This window comes from Oratosquilla oratoria, chromosome 7 (assembly GCF_046742065.1).
Source record: "Oratosquilla oratoria isolate Oo_2021 chromosome 7, ASM4674206v1, whole genome shotgun sequence".
Lineage (NCBI taxonomy): Eukaryota > Metazoa > Arthropoda > Malacostraca > Stomatopoda > Squillidae > Oratosquilla > Oratosquilla oratoria.
The window spans coordinates 40327687-40341342 of record NC_134783.1 but is presented as its reverse complement, the minus strand read 5'-3'; the positions used below and the strand labels follow the sequence as shown (position 1 = coordinate 40341342).

The following is a 13656-nucleotide window of genomic DNA, read 5'->3' as shown; positions in this document are numbered from 1 at the left end:
CGTCTCCCCAAGGAAGGCCACAGCCGAAACTGGGTTTTCCCACAAATCCTTTATAGAGTGTATGTTGTGTTGTTTGCGTGCATGATTGTGTATAATGCAGTCTTCCATTATGTGTTGTATGGTATGGGGTGAAGTGTTACATCCTGGGCAGCTGTTTACAACACGGTCGTCCAGCCTCTTCTGGTAGCTTAGAAGTGCTGGGTGGTGACCGCATCGCAGTCTGGCCAAGTGGACTCTGTCCTTTCGTGGGAGAGAGGATTCAGAAGGGTGGATATCAGGGGGTCTGGCATGCAGCAGTGTGTTGTCTTTCAGTGTGTTAATGGAGCGGTGAGTGATATGATTATGAATATGTTTCCGGAGGCTGGTATTTGGTGGTTGTGGAGGAAGAGAAGAGAGTATCTGTGCGTAATAAAGGTCTTTGGGTGTAGTTTTAATGTTTCTTGGTGTGTGTGGGTGTTCTGCTATGTAGTGTAGCGGGTGTGATGTGTTTGTGGTGGCTGCAGCAAGTGTTTGTGTGCCTCTCATGTCGAGGTGGTCCTTGACTTTGAGGACTTTTGTTTCATGGTGTAAATGGTCTGTAGGTGTTGTATTTGTGCAGCCTGTAATTGTTTTTAGGGCTTTGTTTTGTATGATTTGAAGGGGTCCATGACTTTTCGTCGCCGTCTTTTCGTCGCCGCGACATTTCGTCACCGGTCTTTTCGTCGCCGGACGTTTCGTCGCCGCGACATTTCGTCGCCGCGACTTTTCGTCACCGGTCTTTTCGTCGCCGGACTTTTCGTCGCCCCAAGCATAAATTGTATGCAAAGATTGACAATATTTGAAATATAAAATAATTGAAATATAAAATTGGAAACATGATTTAATGCCAAATTCAATACACTTCTTCTGATTGATAATAATCACATAATCCTATTATTTATTATTATTACATTGGTCGCCTAATATTATTGATAGTGAAAATTCTTACGGAATTATCTGAGAGGTATCTCACACAACATCGTGCCTTACTAAAGATCTTTACATTTCAATACATATGGACTATTTACTAATAACTTACTAATTTTATAATAAATGATTTTACCCTTACACTTTAATGAATAGCTTCATAATTATGATTTCGTGTCAAATTATTACTGTATGATATGCCAATAATAAATTATCATATATACTGACGTGTCAAATATATATTTAGATAATGATGTATTAAATTATTTATTGTAATTTAAATAAAATTGTATTTCATCTACGTAAGTTAGGGCTCAGGTATTTGCAAGTCGGACTGGTTAAGGCAAGAATGAATGGTTTATACGGCACTGAGATGTATAGCTATTTGCCACACTCATATTATTGCATTGGGAGTAGGAATATAAGTACAAGTATGACATTAAATCATATATTTCCAATTGTCAATCTTTGCATACAATTTATGCTTGGGGCGACGAAAAGACCGGCGACGAAAAGTCCGGCGACGAAAAGACGGCGACGAAAAGTCGTGCACCCGATTTGAAGGGTGTTGTGGTGTGTCTCACTGAGATTAGAAGCCCATGCAGGACTCGCATATTTTATCACTGAGCGTAGGCATTGTTTGTATATTGTATTAGTTTCTTTGTTTTGTCCAAATGTTGTTCCAGTGATTGACTTAACTGCGTTAAGTCTAGGTGTGCATTTGTTTTTTATGTTTGTGATGTGTTGTTTGAAAGACATGGATGTATCGTATGTTACACCAAGAATTTTCGGTGTGTTTGTGTGTGGTATTAGAGTGTTGTTGATGTAGAGATGAGGTATGTATTTGTGTTCTTTTGTCCAGTTGGTGAGAAGTGTTGCTGTAGATTTGGTTGGAGCTATTTTGAGTCTGTTTGTGATGAACCATGTGTTGAGTGTGTCAAGGTAAGGCTGGATTAATTCAGATAGGCCCCGTCAATTCAGATAGGCCCCATCAATTCAGATAGGCCCCACCACAGAACACTTCTTATAACATTGGACATTAGTAAAGCTTTTGATGCTATCCCCCGCCACAACCTAACAAATAAAATATATAACACAGATATGCACAATAACACCAAAAGATGGCTGGCCAATTATCTGGCAGGGAGGAATGCTCATGTGTCATATAATGGCCAATCATCGCACATCGGAAACATTAAGAACGGAGTACCACAGGGCTCAGTTCTAACCCCCACATTATTTAATCTATACATGCATGACTTACCCACACCAGACACCTCAGAAATACAAATCTCTTCCTACGCAGATGACATAACAATCACATGCACACATCGTAACACAGACAAAGCTGCAGAGTTTGTGAAGTTGAGTGACACGCCTAAAGCTGCAGAAAATTGCCACACTCTATAACATAAAGGTGTGGTAGTTACATTAGAGATAAAAAGGTTGTTAGGAATCACATTGGTCCACTATTATCTGCTGACGGTCAACTTGAATATTCAAATGAAGGAATGTGTAATCTCTTAAACAATTATTTTAGCTCGGTATTCGTAAACGAAACACCTCAAAGTGAATTCCAAACTGAAACCTGTGAAAAGTCTGGGGTAAACTTACTCACTACGGTAAATATAACAAAAGAAAAAATTAAAAGGTGTATAGACAAACTCAAAGTTAATAAAACACCAGGGCCTGACGGTTGGCATCCAAGAATCTTAAAGGAAATAAAAAATGAGATTGTTGTTCCATTAGAAATTATTTTCAAGAAATCCATCATATCCGGAGATGTCCCAAGAGAATGGAGGCTAGCTAACGTTACTCCCATATTCAAAAAAGGTGACAAAAAGAAACCAAATAACTATAGGCCTATAAGTTTGACTTCAATCGTAGGAAAAATAATGGAAACTATCATCAGAGATGCTATCGAACATCATTTAGAAAGTAACCATTTGATAAATGATAGCCAGCATGGTTTCAGACAGAAACGTTCTTGCGTAACTAACTTACTCGAATTCTACAACACAGTTATCTCGAATTATGACAAAAGAAACAATATAGATTTAATATATCTAGACTTTGCAAAAGCTTTTGATACCGTCCCACACGAAAGACTACTTACTAAATTAGCTTTGCATGGAATAAGTGGTAGCCTATTAGGTTGGACTAGTAATTGGTTGAATGGTCGAAAACAGAGAGTTGTTTTAAATGGAAAAACTTCTGGATGGAAAAGTGTTGCAAGTGGAGTTCCTCAGGGTTCCGTTCTTGGGCCACTTCTATTCATAGTATATATAAATGATATAGACCATGGACTAAAATCTACTGTTTCCAAATTTGCTGATGATACAAAACTGTGCGGAGTGGCAAATGATCACTTAAACCAATTAGATACTCAAGAAGATTTAGATCAATTACAGCAATGGTCTGAAAAGTGGCTAATGAAATTTAACACAAGTAAATGCAAGGTAATGCACATAGGTAAAAATAACAGGAAGTACGATTACAAGTTATTTGGAAATTCGTTAACAAAAGTGGATAGTGAAAAAGATCTCGGCGTAATTATCAGTAACAACCTCAAATCATCCAAGCAGTGTATTTCAGCCTCTGAGAAAGCAAATAAGATTCTGGGACTGATTGCGCGATCTTTTGATTTCAAAAGTCCATCACTCATTAACAAGCTATATAAATCGTTAGTTCGTCCACATTTGGAATATGCTGTTTCTGTATGGTCACCGAATCTCATTAAAGACATTGACAAACTGGAAAAAGTACAACGGCGAGCCACAAAACTGATTCCAAATATAAAAAATAAATCATACGAAAATCGACTAAAACACATGAATCTGTTTTCCCTAAAAAAGCGTAGACTCAGAGGTGACTTGATACAGGTCTTTAAGATTTTAAAGGGAATTGACATCAAAAGTGACAACATTTTCACATTGAATGAGAATCAGACAAGAAACAATGGTCTCAAACTATCCGGAAATAGATTCAATTTGGAAGTAGGTAGAAACAACTTTGCCAACCGTGTAGTAAATGAATGGAATAAACTTCCTGCACAGGTAGTGCAATGTAGTTCAGTTCGAAGCTTTAAGAATCAGTTAGATAAATACCTAAGTAAGATGCTGTAATGATTATAATTTATTTTATATTATTTGCTTTTGTTTTGTTATCATTTGTCTGTCTGATTTTCATTTATTATTAGTTATATGTCAATTTATTATTATTTACTATTTACCTGTTTGTTTATTATTTAACTATACCTATGCATTTATTTATGTATTTTATTTATTTACATTATTATAGTTTTTATTTATTGGTTTATTATTAATATGATTTTTTTTTTCGCATCCGACCTAGATATGGATCAAAAGGTCTCCTGTCGGCATGCTCCGCCTTTGTAATCCTTTGTAAAGTGTTGTACAAATGGTTTTGTCTTAAAAGGTCTGAAGGTGTAGCTATATCAGGTCCAATGCTGCAAGAAAAAGCCAAAGATTTTGCTGAAATGATGTCAACTGGAGAATCATGTCAGTTCTCAGATGGATGGCTTCACAGATTCAAGAATCGCCATGGAATACGTTTTCTATCGGCAAGAAAGAAGTCGGTGGTGAAAGAATTGAAAGAGATGGGTGGTCGTGCTAAACTTAGCATTAGTGACGAAGCGATACAAGCGTGGGTGGATGTGGACAGTGACCAAGTAGTAACATTCTCACTTAGTGATGATGAAATCATACAATCAGTTCTCGATGAACACCACACAAAAATGACAGAGGCAGATAGTGAAGAAGATGACACTGAGCCGAAAGTGTTGTGGAAGGATGCGGCAAAGGGTCTAGCAGTGTTTGTGAAATTTACAGAACAGTGCACATACATGAGCATGCATGATGTGATATCACTTCACTGTATTCAAAACAAGTTCTTGTTACAAAGAGGGAAAAATTCTAAGCAAAGAGACAGATTTTATGAAAGCTGGTACAAAAAGTTCAGTGAAAGAAAACTAGAGTGTAGCGGTACATCCACCATCTCAGCCACCAACACTGAATGTGGCCACTCACAACTCCATTATAACATTATCAGATGATGAATTAAACAACTGGTGATGTTGTGATGATTGTAACTGATGTACAGTAGAATCTCTACTTACGATTGCCTAAACATACGAATTTTCCAACATACGATGTGAAATTCGATCTAATATTTGACTCTACACCCGAAGTAATTTCCAACATACGATGTTTCGTATATATATGAGCTAAGTTAGTTTAAAGTTCACCTAGTGTAAGTTAGAGTAGCCTAAGTTACGATACGTATCTCAGTCCCCACCTCTCTACCCACACCTACCGTCTCCTGCATCGCCAAGCTCACACCTCCGTTCACCTGTCTCTAAGGTAAAGTGACAATAAAAACCCCTTTTTATTATTTCCTTATAAAAAAAAAAAAAAAATTCATCTCTCTTATATACAGTAATGCATATGTTTTATTGCTATGTGTAATTATCTGCAGTACAGTATTTATTAAGGAGTTATCATAGGTTTTTGGGCTGTGGGACGAATTAAATGAATTACAGTGTATTCTTATGGGAGTATTTGATTTAACATACAACCATTTCAACACACGAAGTAGGTCCTGGAATGAATTAAATTCGTATGTAGAGGTTCTACTGTATATTGATTGGATTTACTCTATACTTATTTAATTTACAATATATACGTGGATGATGTGTTTATTATTAAAGTGAATTAAGGTTTATCAATTAGGTGAATGAATAATGTAAATAAATGTATTTTTTAAGTATCCCTTCCTGTACCCAGTATTTTCTCATATCCTGTACATCTTTGGTCCCATTGGTGCCTGATAATAGGGCTTTTACTGTATATATATGTATATATATATATATATATATATATATATATATATATATATATATATATATATATATATATATCATGAGATCATGCTACAAAACATCCTGGTGGTCAATGCAAACCCAGTATTACTGTGCTATACACATATTAATGGCTACTAAGTTTTTCAGGCTGACATTTCCTACATATGTATGGTTGGAATTATTTCAGTGAGAAACCAATATATATTCAAGTACATTGCCTACATACATAAATACACACACACATACAGTCTCATTAAATGTTTACTGAATGATGGCATTGTGCTGCCTGATTGGAAAAGGGCAAATGTGGTGCTAATTCACAAAGGTGGAAACAAAGAGACACCACTATCCAGCATAATAGTGAAATTATGTGAAAGGATTGTGAAAGATCAATGGACCAAAATCTTGGAGATGAACATTTTGATACAATCAGTTTGGCTTCAGATCTAGAAGGTGTGTGTCTAACCTTTTAAGTTTTTACTTGAGTGACTGATGCACTGCAAGATTGTGAAGGGTAGGTGGTCTGTGTGTACCTTGACCTAGAGAAGGCATTTGATGAAGTACCTCATAGTCTACTTGTGTAGAAATTGGAGCACAGTGGAAGACTGAGTGGCAAATGACTAGAATGGATGAAACTTTTCGAACAAAAGATACATGACGACAGTAGTAAAGGATAAAATGTCAAGATGGAGAGCAGTATTGAGTGGAGTTCCACAAGGTTCAGTGTTTGTGCCAATATGTTTCTTGTCTATGTCAAAGACATGATGGAAGCAACATCATACTATGCCAACATGTTTGTAGATAATGCAAAAATTATGAAGAGTGAAAAACAAAAAGGATGGTAGAATATTGCAACATGATCTAGACAGTATTTTTGCATGGAGCCAAGAATGGGAAATGAAGTTCAATACCAAAAAATGCAAAGTACTGGAAATGGGCAATAGTGGCAAAAAGCCACCCTTAAACTATTCTTTGAGAAGTGAACCCATTACAAAAGCAAAAGAGGAGAAAAACTTTGGAGTTCTGATAAAAGACAACCTGTCACCTGATAAACGTATCAGCAGGATTGTGGAGCACATTGGAAGACTGAGTGGCAAACGACTAGAATGGATGAAATTTTTTAAACAAAAGATACATAACAACAGTAGTAAAGGATAAGATGTCAAGATGGAGAGCAGTATCGAGTGGAGTTCCACAAAGTTCAGTGCTTGTACCAATAATGTTTCTTGTCTATGTCAAAGACATGATGGAAGGAACTACTACAAAGATTAAAGTGGCATTCCACTACATGAATGAAAAAACTCATAAAATCTGCCAATGTCCAAGACTGGAGTATGTGTCAGTAGTATGGTCCCCACATAGAGTGAAGGATATAGGCAAGATCAAGAGAATACAAAGGGCAGCAACCAAACTGGTCCCCACCCTGGCAAATAAGCCATATGTGGAAAGACTAAATGTACTGGTTCTGCCAACTTGGAAAGATTGAAGAGAAACAGGTGATATGATTATAGTATTTAGGTCACTAAAGGGGATAGATTTCATTGACAGAAGAGATCTCCTGATTTTTATGGGAGGTCATGGGAGTAAATTAAGAAAGATCACATATCTAAATGATGTGAAGAGATAGTTTTCCATATATATGCATAAATATTTGGAATAGCTTAGGTGATAGAGTCCAAGCTCAAAGAATACACAAGTTTAAATCTAGATATGATAATTGGAAATCAAGGATATAGATTGAGATAGAACTGTACATGAATTTGAGTCTAGGTATGTTAGAAAATAGGAGACAGGACCCAATGATTATTGCTCCTTTCATGTATACTACAATTAGGTAAATACACACACACACAAATATATATATATATATATATATATATATATATATATACATATACATACATACCCACATACACACAAATGTTTAATTTGTACACTAATACTAACATTACCTGAAAGGTTTTCTGATTGTGGAATCTTCTGCCATAGTGGGACACCTTTGCTAACTGCACCAACTAAAAATTCTTTCTTGGCATTGGCTGTTACTTGTTGAAGTTCCTTCTGCCTTGCTAAGTATGTTGCAGAATGCACAAAATTGTCACTATGTTCTTCTTGATTAGTCTCACTTGTTTCAATAACAGGTGATTCATTTTCCTTCCTTTTCCTGTGTGATTTTCTACTTCTGTCTCTGTCTTTTCTTGAGCTTTTGTGTTTACTTTTATCGCCCCTTGGAGACCGCTTTTCCTTATTTTTACTGTTTACAGTAGGTGGCCCTGGGATGGTTACATCAACAAAGTGAAACTTTGGTGAAGGCTGTTCAGTTTCCTGTGGGACTTCTGGTGCACATTCATTGAGAACTCGGCTACTAACTTCCCTGACTGGTTGCATATCAAGATCTCCCAGGTAATCTTGATCATGTCTTCGTGTGGTGATGTACCTTAGACTCATCTTGGGTTTTTATACAATGTGGAGATATCCCACACTTTTTGTACTGCATCTGTGGGAAATTGTTACAGTTGTCAAACATTTTGAAAGTTAAAAAAAAAAAAGGTCAATATAAAACCAAGCTGTTGACACTGGTCTCCTGCAGAAAAAGGTACACCACAGCTATTGTTACACATATCCTCCACATTTTTTTTTTCTATATATAATACTCTTCATGTTGCTATAATTAATTATTGTCCTGAGTTTCAAGTGGAAAACCCATACACCCACTCTACCTGGGTCCTCTCACAGATCTCTCTGGGAAAAAAAAAGTTTGTCATTGGCTGAAATTGGTAAAGGGAGAAGAGCATTTACAAGTTATCAGCCCTCAGGACTGCACATTTTGATGGAAATGAAGGGAGGGGGCAGGGGGGTTGACTGATTGACTGGCTTTGGAAATGGGCAGCTTCTCTGTCCATCTTGCAGAGATTTGATTTGCTAGGACAGTGCCCCTTATAGAGGACATTATAGTGTGGAATTTAATGAACCATGCCCCTATTTCAACTCACCCACAGCACAGTTCAAACCACCATCACCTTGACCTACTGTGTAACTAATGATGCCTTAACCTGCTCGGCCAGCGAGCTTCCCATATCTTGTAGGGAATTCAGCATTAATTCTTCCTCTTCATTCTCTCTAATTCACTAAATTAATCAATGATCAATATCACTTCTTGTATCTATAATGAATTATGCAAACCTACTCTTAGAACCCCAAACAGCAACTGAAAATTTCATCTTTAGTATATCTGTCTTATTCAAATAAGCAAACAAGAAAGAAAAGCTAAGTTTATGCACAGCTTTGTGGAGAAAAATACCATTATATTTCCTACATGTTGATATATCTATCAGATCATTCCTAACTTCTACTGCCCTCCTTAAATTTCTTTTACAACCTCTGCGATTCCACCTCATTGTTCCAATATTGTCCCTGAGGATGGAAGCAGTCAGCCAACAAAATACTAAAATAGTGCACAGCAATGATAATAGCATCATCATAAATACCACATTTATCATTTGCATGTACTCACATGGGCAAATGTTAGAATTTGAAATGTACCATTTCCTTTCACACACAAGTTTTCACTTTTTTTTATATTTACTTATGAGATTACTTCTTTTAAAGAATTTTTTCAACAGAAAACATCCACAATAAATAATAGCTGCAATATCTATGGCAAAACAAAGTATTTGATATGGACAGTGTGGAGGAGCCCAAATATAACAAGCAACAATCAATTTTGCTGATGACTCGAGAATTTTCATATCAACACAAACCTTGCCATATAATTTTTTACAAGAGGACCTAGAAAGTATACAAATATGATGGTACAAATAACATGTTTAAATTTCATTAAACAAATTTCAACTTATTAATCTGAACTGTTAAAAATCATATAGTATTGACTGGGATTCATTGCAAGAAATTGTCATGAATCAATTTGAATGTTTATAACATTATCATCATATGATTTAAAAAAGGACATAATGTATGCACTAAAAAGGAGTTTTTAATTATCAGGCTGAATCACAAAATCATTCTGGTCTCTGAATAAATTTGTAATATTAATTTCATGCAAGTCTCTGGGTTACCAAGGCTACTGCTCATAGGTGTGACTGTACTGGCTTAGACAATGTAAAAATAAGGAAAGAATAGGTCTAATCAAATAGGACAAAGATGTCTTGACAAATTCAGAGAAAAAATTGAGCAAGGTGTTTAATAAATATTTTCTCTAAGTATTAATAAAAGAGAGGACACACATAGTATCTGATTACAACCTTGGGGCAGGCAAACATTCCTATTTTTAAAAGTGATTAATCTTCTATGCACAACTACAGGCCAATCAAGTTTGTCTCAGTTATAAGTGAAATGCTGGAATCAAATAGCAAATAGTATTAGGGCTCATATCCAGTCATTATTTGATTTGTGACTAACAGCATGGGTTCACCAAGAGTAGGTCATGGGTAACAAATCTTTTATCATTTTACACTACTGTCTATAAGGAAGCAAATAGCAATGATAGTTACAATGTTATTTACCTTGAGTATGGAAAAGCATTCAGCAAGGTGCCCCACAAGAGACAACTAAATAAAATCAAAGCCTATGGCATTGGAGGAAAAGTGTTTGAATAGGAGTTAGTGACAGAAAAACAGTAGATCACCATTAATCTCTTCAATACAAGTTGAATACTCGTGCACACATTAGGTTGCCTGTTGTATGATGATGCATCACAACATAAACATTATAAAATATAAAGTTACAGCTGTTATACTTGTTCTCTTTCACCCTGAATGTTTATAACCACAGAAAACATGATCAAGCCTATTCACAGAATATGGGAGTCACTTAGCTACAACTACAAAATAAACACAATCAGGATGTCGATGCTGGCATCCTGGTATACCTACTTGTGCATCATAACATCTACATAGGCATCATTATATTCCAGGGGTTAATGGTGTAAAATCCAAATGGGTTAGTGTTACTAGTGGAGTTCCCCAAGGCTTGGGTTTTGAGTTCCTTATTGTTCACTATGTGCACACCTAGATCTCTTAATCCAACTGCCACTTGTGCAGATATTTGGCCCAAGGACATAAACCACTTCAGAAATTGGTGGCATTTTATGTCCCAGGCCAATTCTCGAAGTGGGTTTACGTCCTGGGCCCAAATGTCTGCACAAGTGGCAGTTGGAGAGTGTTGGATTAAGAGAACTAGGTGTATAAACTACTTGGACAATGGGATTAATAGTAATATATTTAAGTTTGTGGATGACACTAAAATAAAATGCCATATTAGCCAGGGAAGATGCTAGGATACTGCAGGAAGAACTTAATAAAATGTTTACATGATCAGTGAAATGGCAAATGGACTTCAATATCTCAAAGTGCAGTGTGTTAAACATAAGTTTATGCAACCCAGCAAACAGGTGTAGCTTAGATACACCAAATTAGAGATAATGGAATCTGAAAAGGACTTGGGAGTGTTGATGAGTCCTGTCCTGACTTTAAATCCAGAAAACATGAATAGGGCTAACAGGGTTACAAACAAAAGTACATAGTTATCAAACTCTATCTGGCAATAGTTTGACCTATCCTTGACTATGCTGTATAGTTCTGGTCTCCATCCTATAGCTTGACTCTAATATAGGTATTCAGTGATGCAGGCAAGGTCTTCATATTAAGAAAGGCAGTGCTTGTAGTAATGGGTTTAAATTGGAAAAATTTAGGTTTAAAAAGGAAATAGGGAAGAACTGGTTGTTGTTCTTGTCATTTCCTAGACTGTCCGGCCAATTAGTCCTGTCTCCTTGAGGAACACCACAGCTGGAATGGGGTTTTCCCACAAATCCTTTATAGTGTATATTGTGTTGTTGGCACGCGTGATTGTGTACACTGCAGTCTTACATAATGTGCTCTATAGTATGGGGTGAAGTGTTGCATCCTGGACAGTTATCTGCAATGCAGTCATCCAGCTCTTCTAGTAGCTTAGGTCTGGATGGTGGCTACATCGCAGTCTGGCCAGGTGGACTCTGTCCTTTCGGGAGAGAGAGGATTCAGAGGGATGGATATCAGGGAGTCTCATGCAGCAATGCATTGTCTTTCAGTTTGTTGATGGAGCAGTGAGTGATATGATTATGGATATGTTTCCAGAGGCTGTCTGGTGGTTGTAGAGGTAGAGGAGAGAGTATTTGTGTGTGATACAGTCAAACCTCGAAAGCCCGGACCCTCGTATGACCGGTCGAAATGAACAAAGGGCGGAGTTTTCAAGCAAAGTTCCCTATTTGTCCGGTAGGTGGCAGCGACAGCCATACACGTGTACTCAAACCCGGCCCAGTCAAGCTGCCACCAGGGCTGCCGTTTTGTAGAATTTTGTACTAAAACGTAGTAAAATAGCGGCATGTGGCAACTGCACAAGGACATAAGGAAATTTTTTCTACATATCAGCAAGCTGTTAAAAACATAAAAAAACTTGAACTTTTGTTTAAAAATCATAGAACTAGTTATCAAATAATAAATGGTACATCAAAATATGACTTTTATTGGTAATTGTGTTACTTATAAAATATTATACCCCAAAAGATACGTTTTTACCGTGTAGAAAAAATTCTACGCTAAAATTTCAGCTTTCTTTTAGCGATAATATAAAAAAATTATTTTTATATCTTACTGAATATGTTAGGGCATGGGGGCATTATATACATTCAAGAATAAATAAATTAGAACCAACATTTTGTTAAAGTTTGACAAGTATATCTTGCTATGGAAGTCTGCACACGCCCGAGAAAAATGTATGCCCCGGTATGGCAACACTCCCATTCTACACGGCAGTGTAGAAAACGTGGCAACCCTGGCCGCCACCACTGTCCCGCATGCATACCTTCCGATATTTACAGTGTACTTAATAAAAAATACAGTACAGTACATTGTATTTACAGTACATTTATATGCCTGTATTACAGTTATTACAGAATTATTAGTATTATAGCATTATTATTGTAGTATTGTTATTATTACAGTGTTTGAGTATTATTCTTATGTGTTATGCCATATCATACATTACCTATACATATACCACTACGAAAAGCTACAGGTGTTAGGGCGACATTTTCAATGACCAGACTTTTGGCATGACCGGACCACCCTTCGAACCCCCAATTAGTCCGGGCTTTCAAGGTTCGACTGTATATGTATTTAGGTGTCGTTTTGGTGTTTCTTGGCATGTGTGGGTGTTCTACTATGTAGTGTAATGGATGTGCTGTGTTTGTGGAGGCTGCAGCAAGTGTTTGTGTGTCTCTGATGTCAAGGTGATTCTTGACTTTGAGGACTTTTATTTCATGGTGTAAATGGTTTGTAGGTGTTGTTTTTGGGCAGCCTGTAATTATCTTCAGGGCTTTGTTTTGTATGGTTTGTAGGATGTTATGGTGTGTCTTAGTTGGTCTTAGAGGCCCATGGAGGCCTTCCATAATTCATCACTGTCTGCTTTGTTTGTAACTGTAGTAATATTTTCTTCTTTTTGTCCAAATGTTGTTCCTGCAATTTATTTAAATGCATTAAGTTTAGATGTGCATCTATTCCTTATATTTGTGATATGTTGTTTGAATAACATGGATGTACCTTATGTGATGCCAAGAATCTTGGGCATGTATGTGTGTGGTATGAGTGTGTTGTTGATGTAGTGGGATGGTATATATTTGTGTTCCACTGTCCAGTTGGTAAGAAGTGTGGCTGTAGATTTGTATTGGGCTATTTTGCAGAGAACCAGGTGTTGAGTGTGTCAAGGTATGGTTGTAGCATTTCGGCTGATTTGTCTTACGGTGTGTGCATGTCACTGTCAAGTCGTCTGCATAT

At 36.7% G+C, this 13656-nt stretch overlaps 1 protein-coding gene across 4 annotated transcripts in view; it reads right to left on the bottom strand.

The window, feature by feature from the left end:
• Positions 1–13656, bottom strand: part of LOC143027091 (uncharacterized) — a 107289-nt gene that overhangs the window by 72562 nt on the left and 21071 nt on the right. For all 4 annotated transcript variants that reach the window (XM_076188052.1, XM_076188051.1, XM_076188054.1 and 1 more), the window contains exon 2: positions 7780–8324. In XM_076188052.1, coding sequence (XP_076044167.1) covers positions 7780–8275 — 496 coding nt within the window. In that variant the 5' untranslated portion in view covers positions 8276–8324. The remainder of the gene's footprint in view (positions 1–7779; positions 8325–13656) is intronic.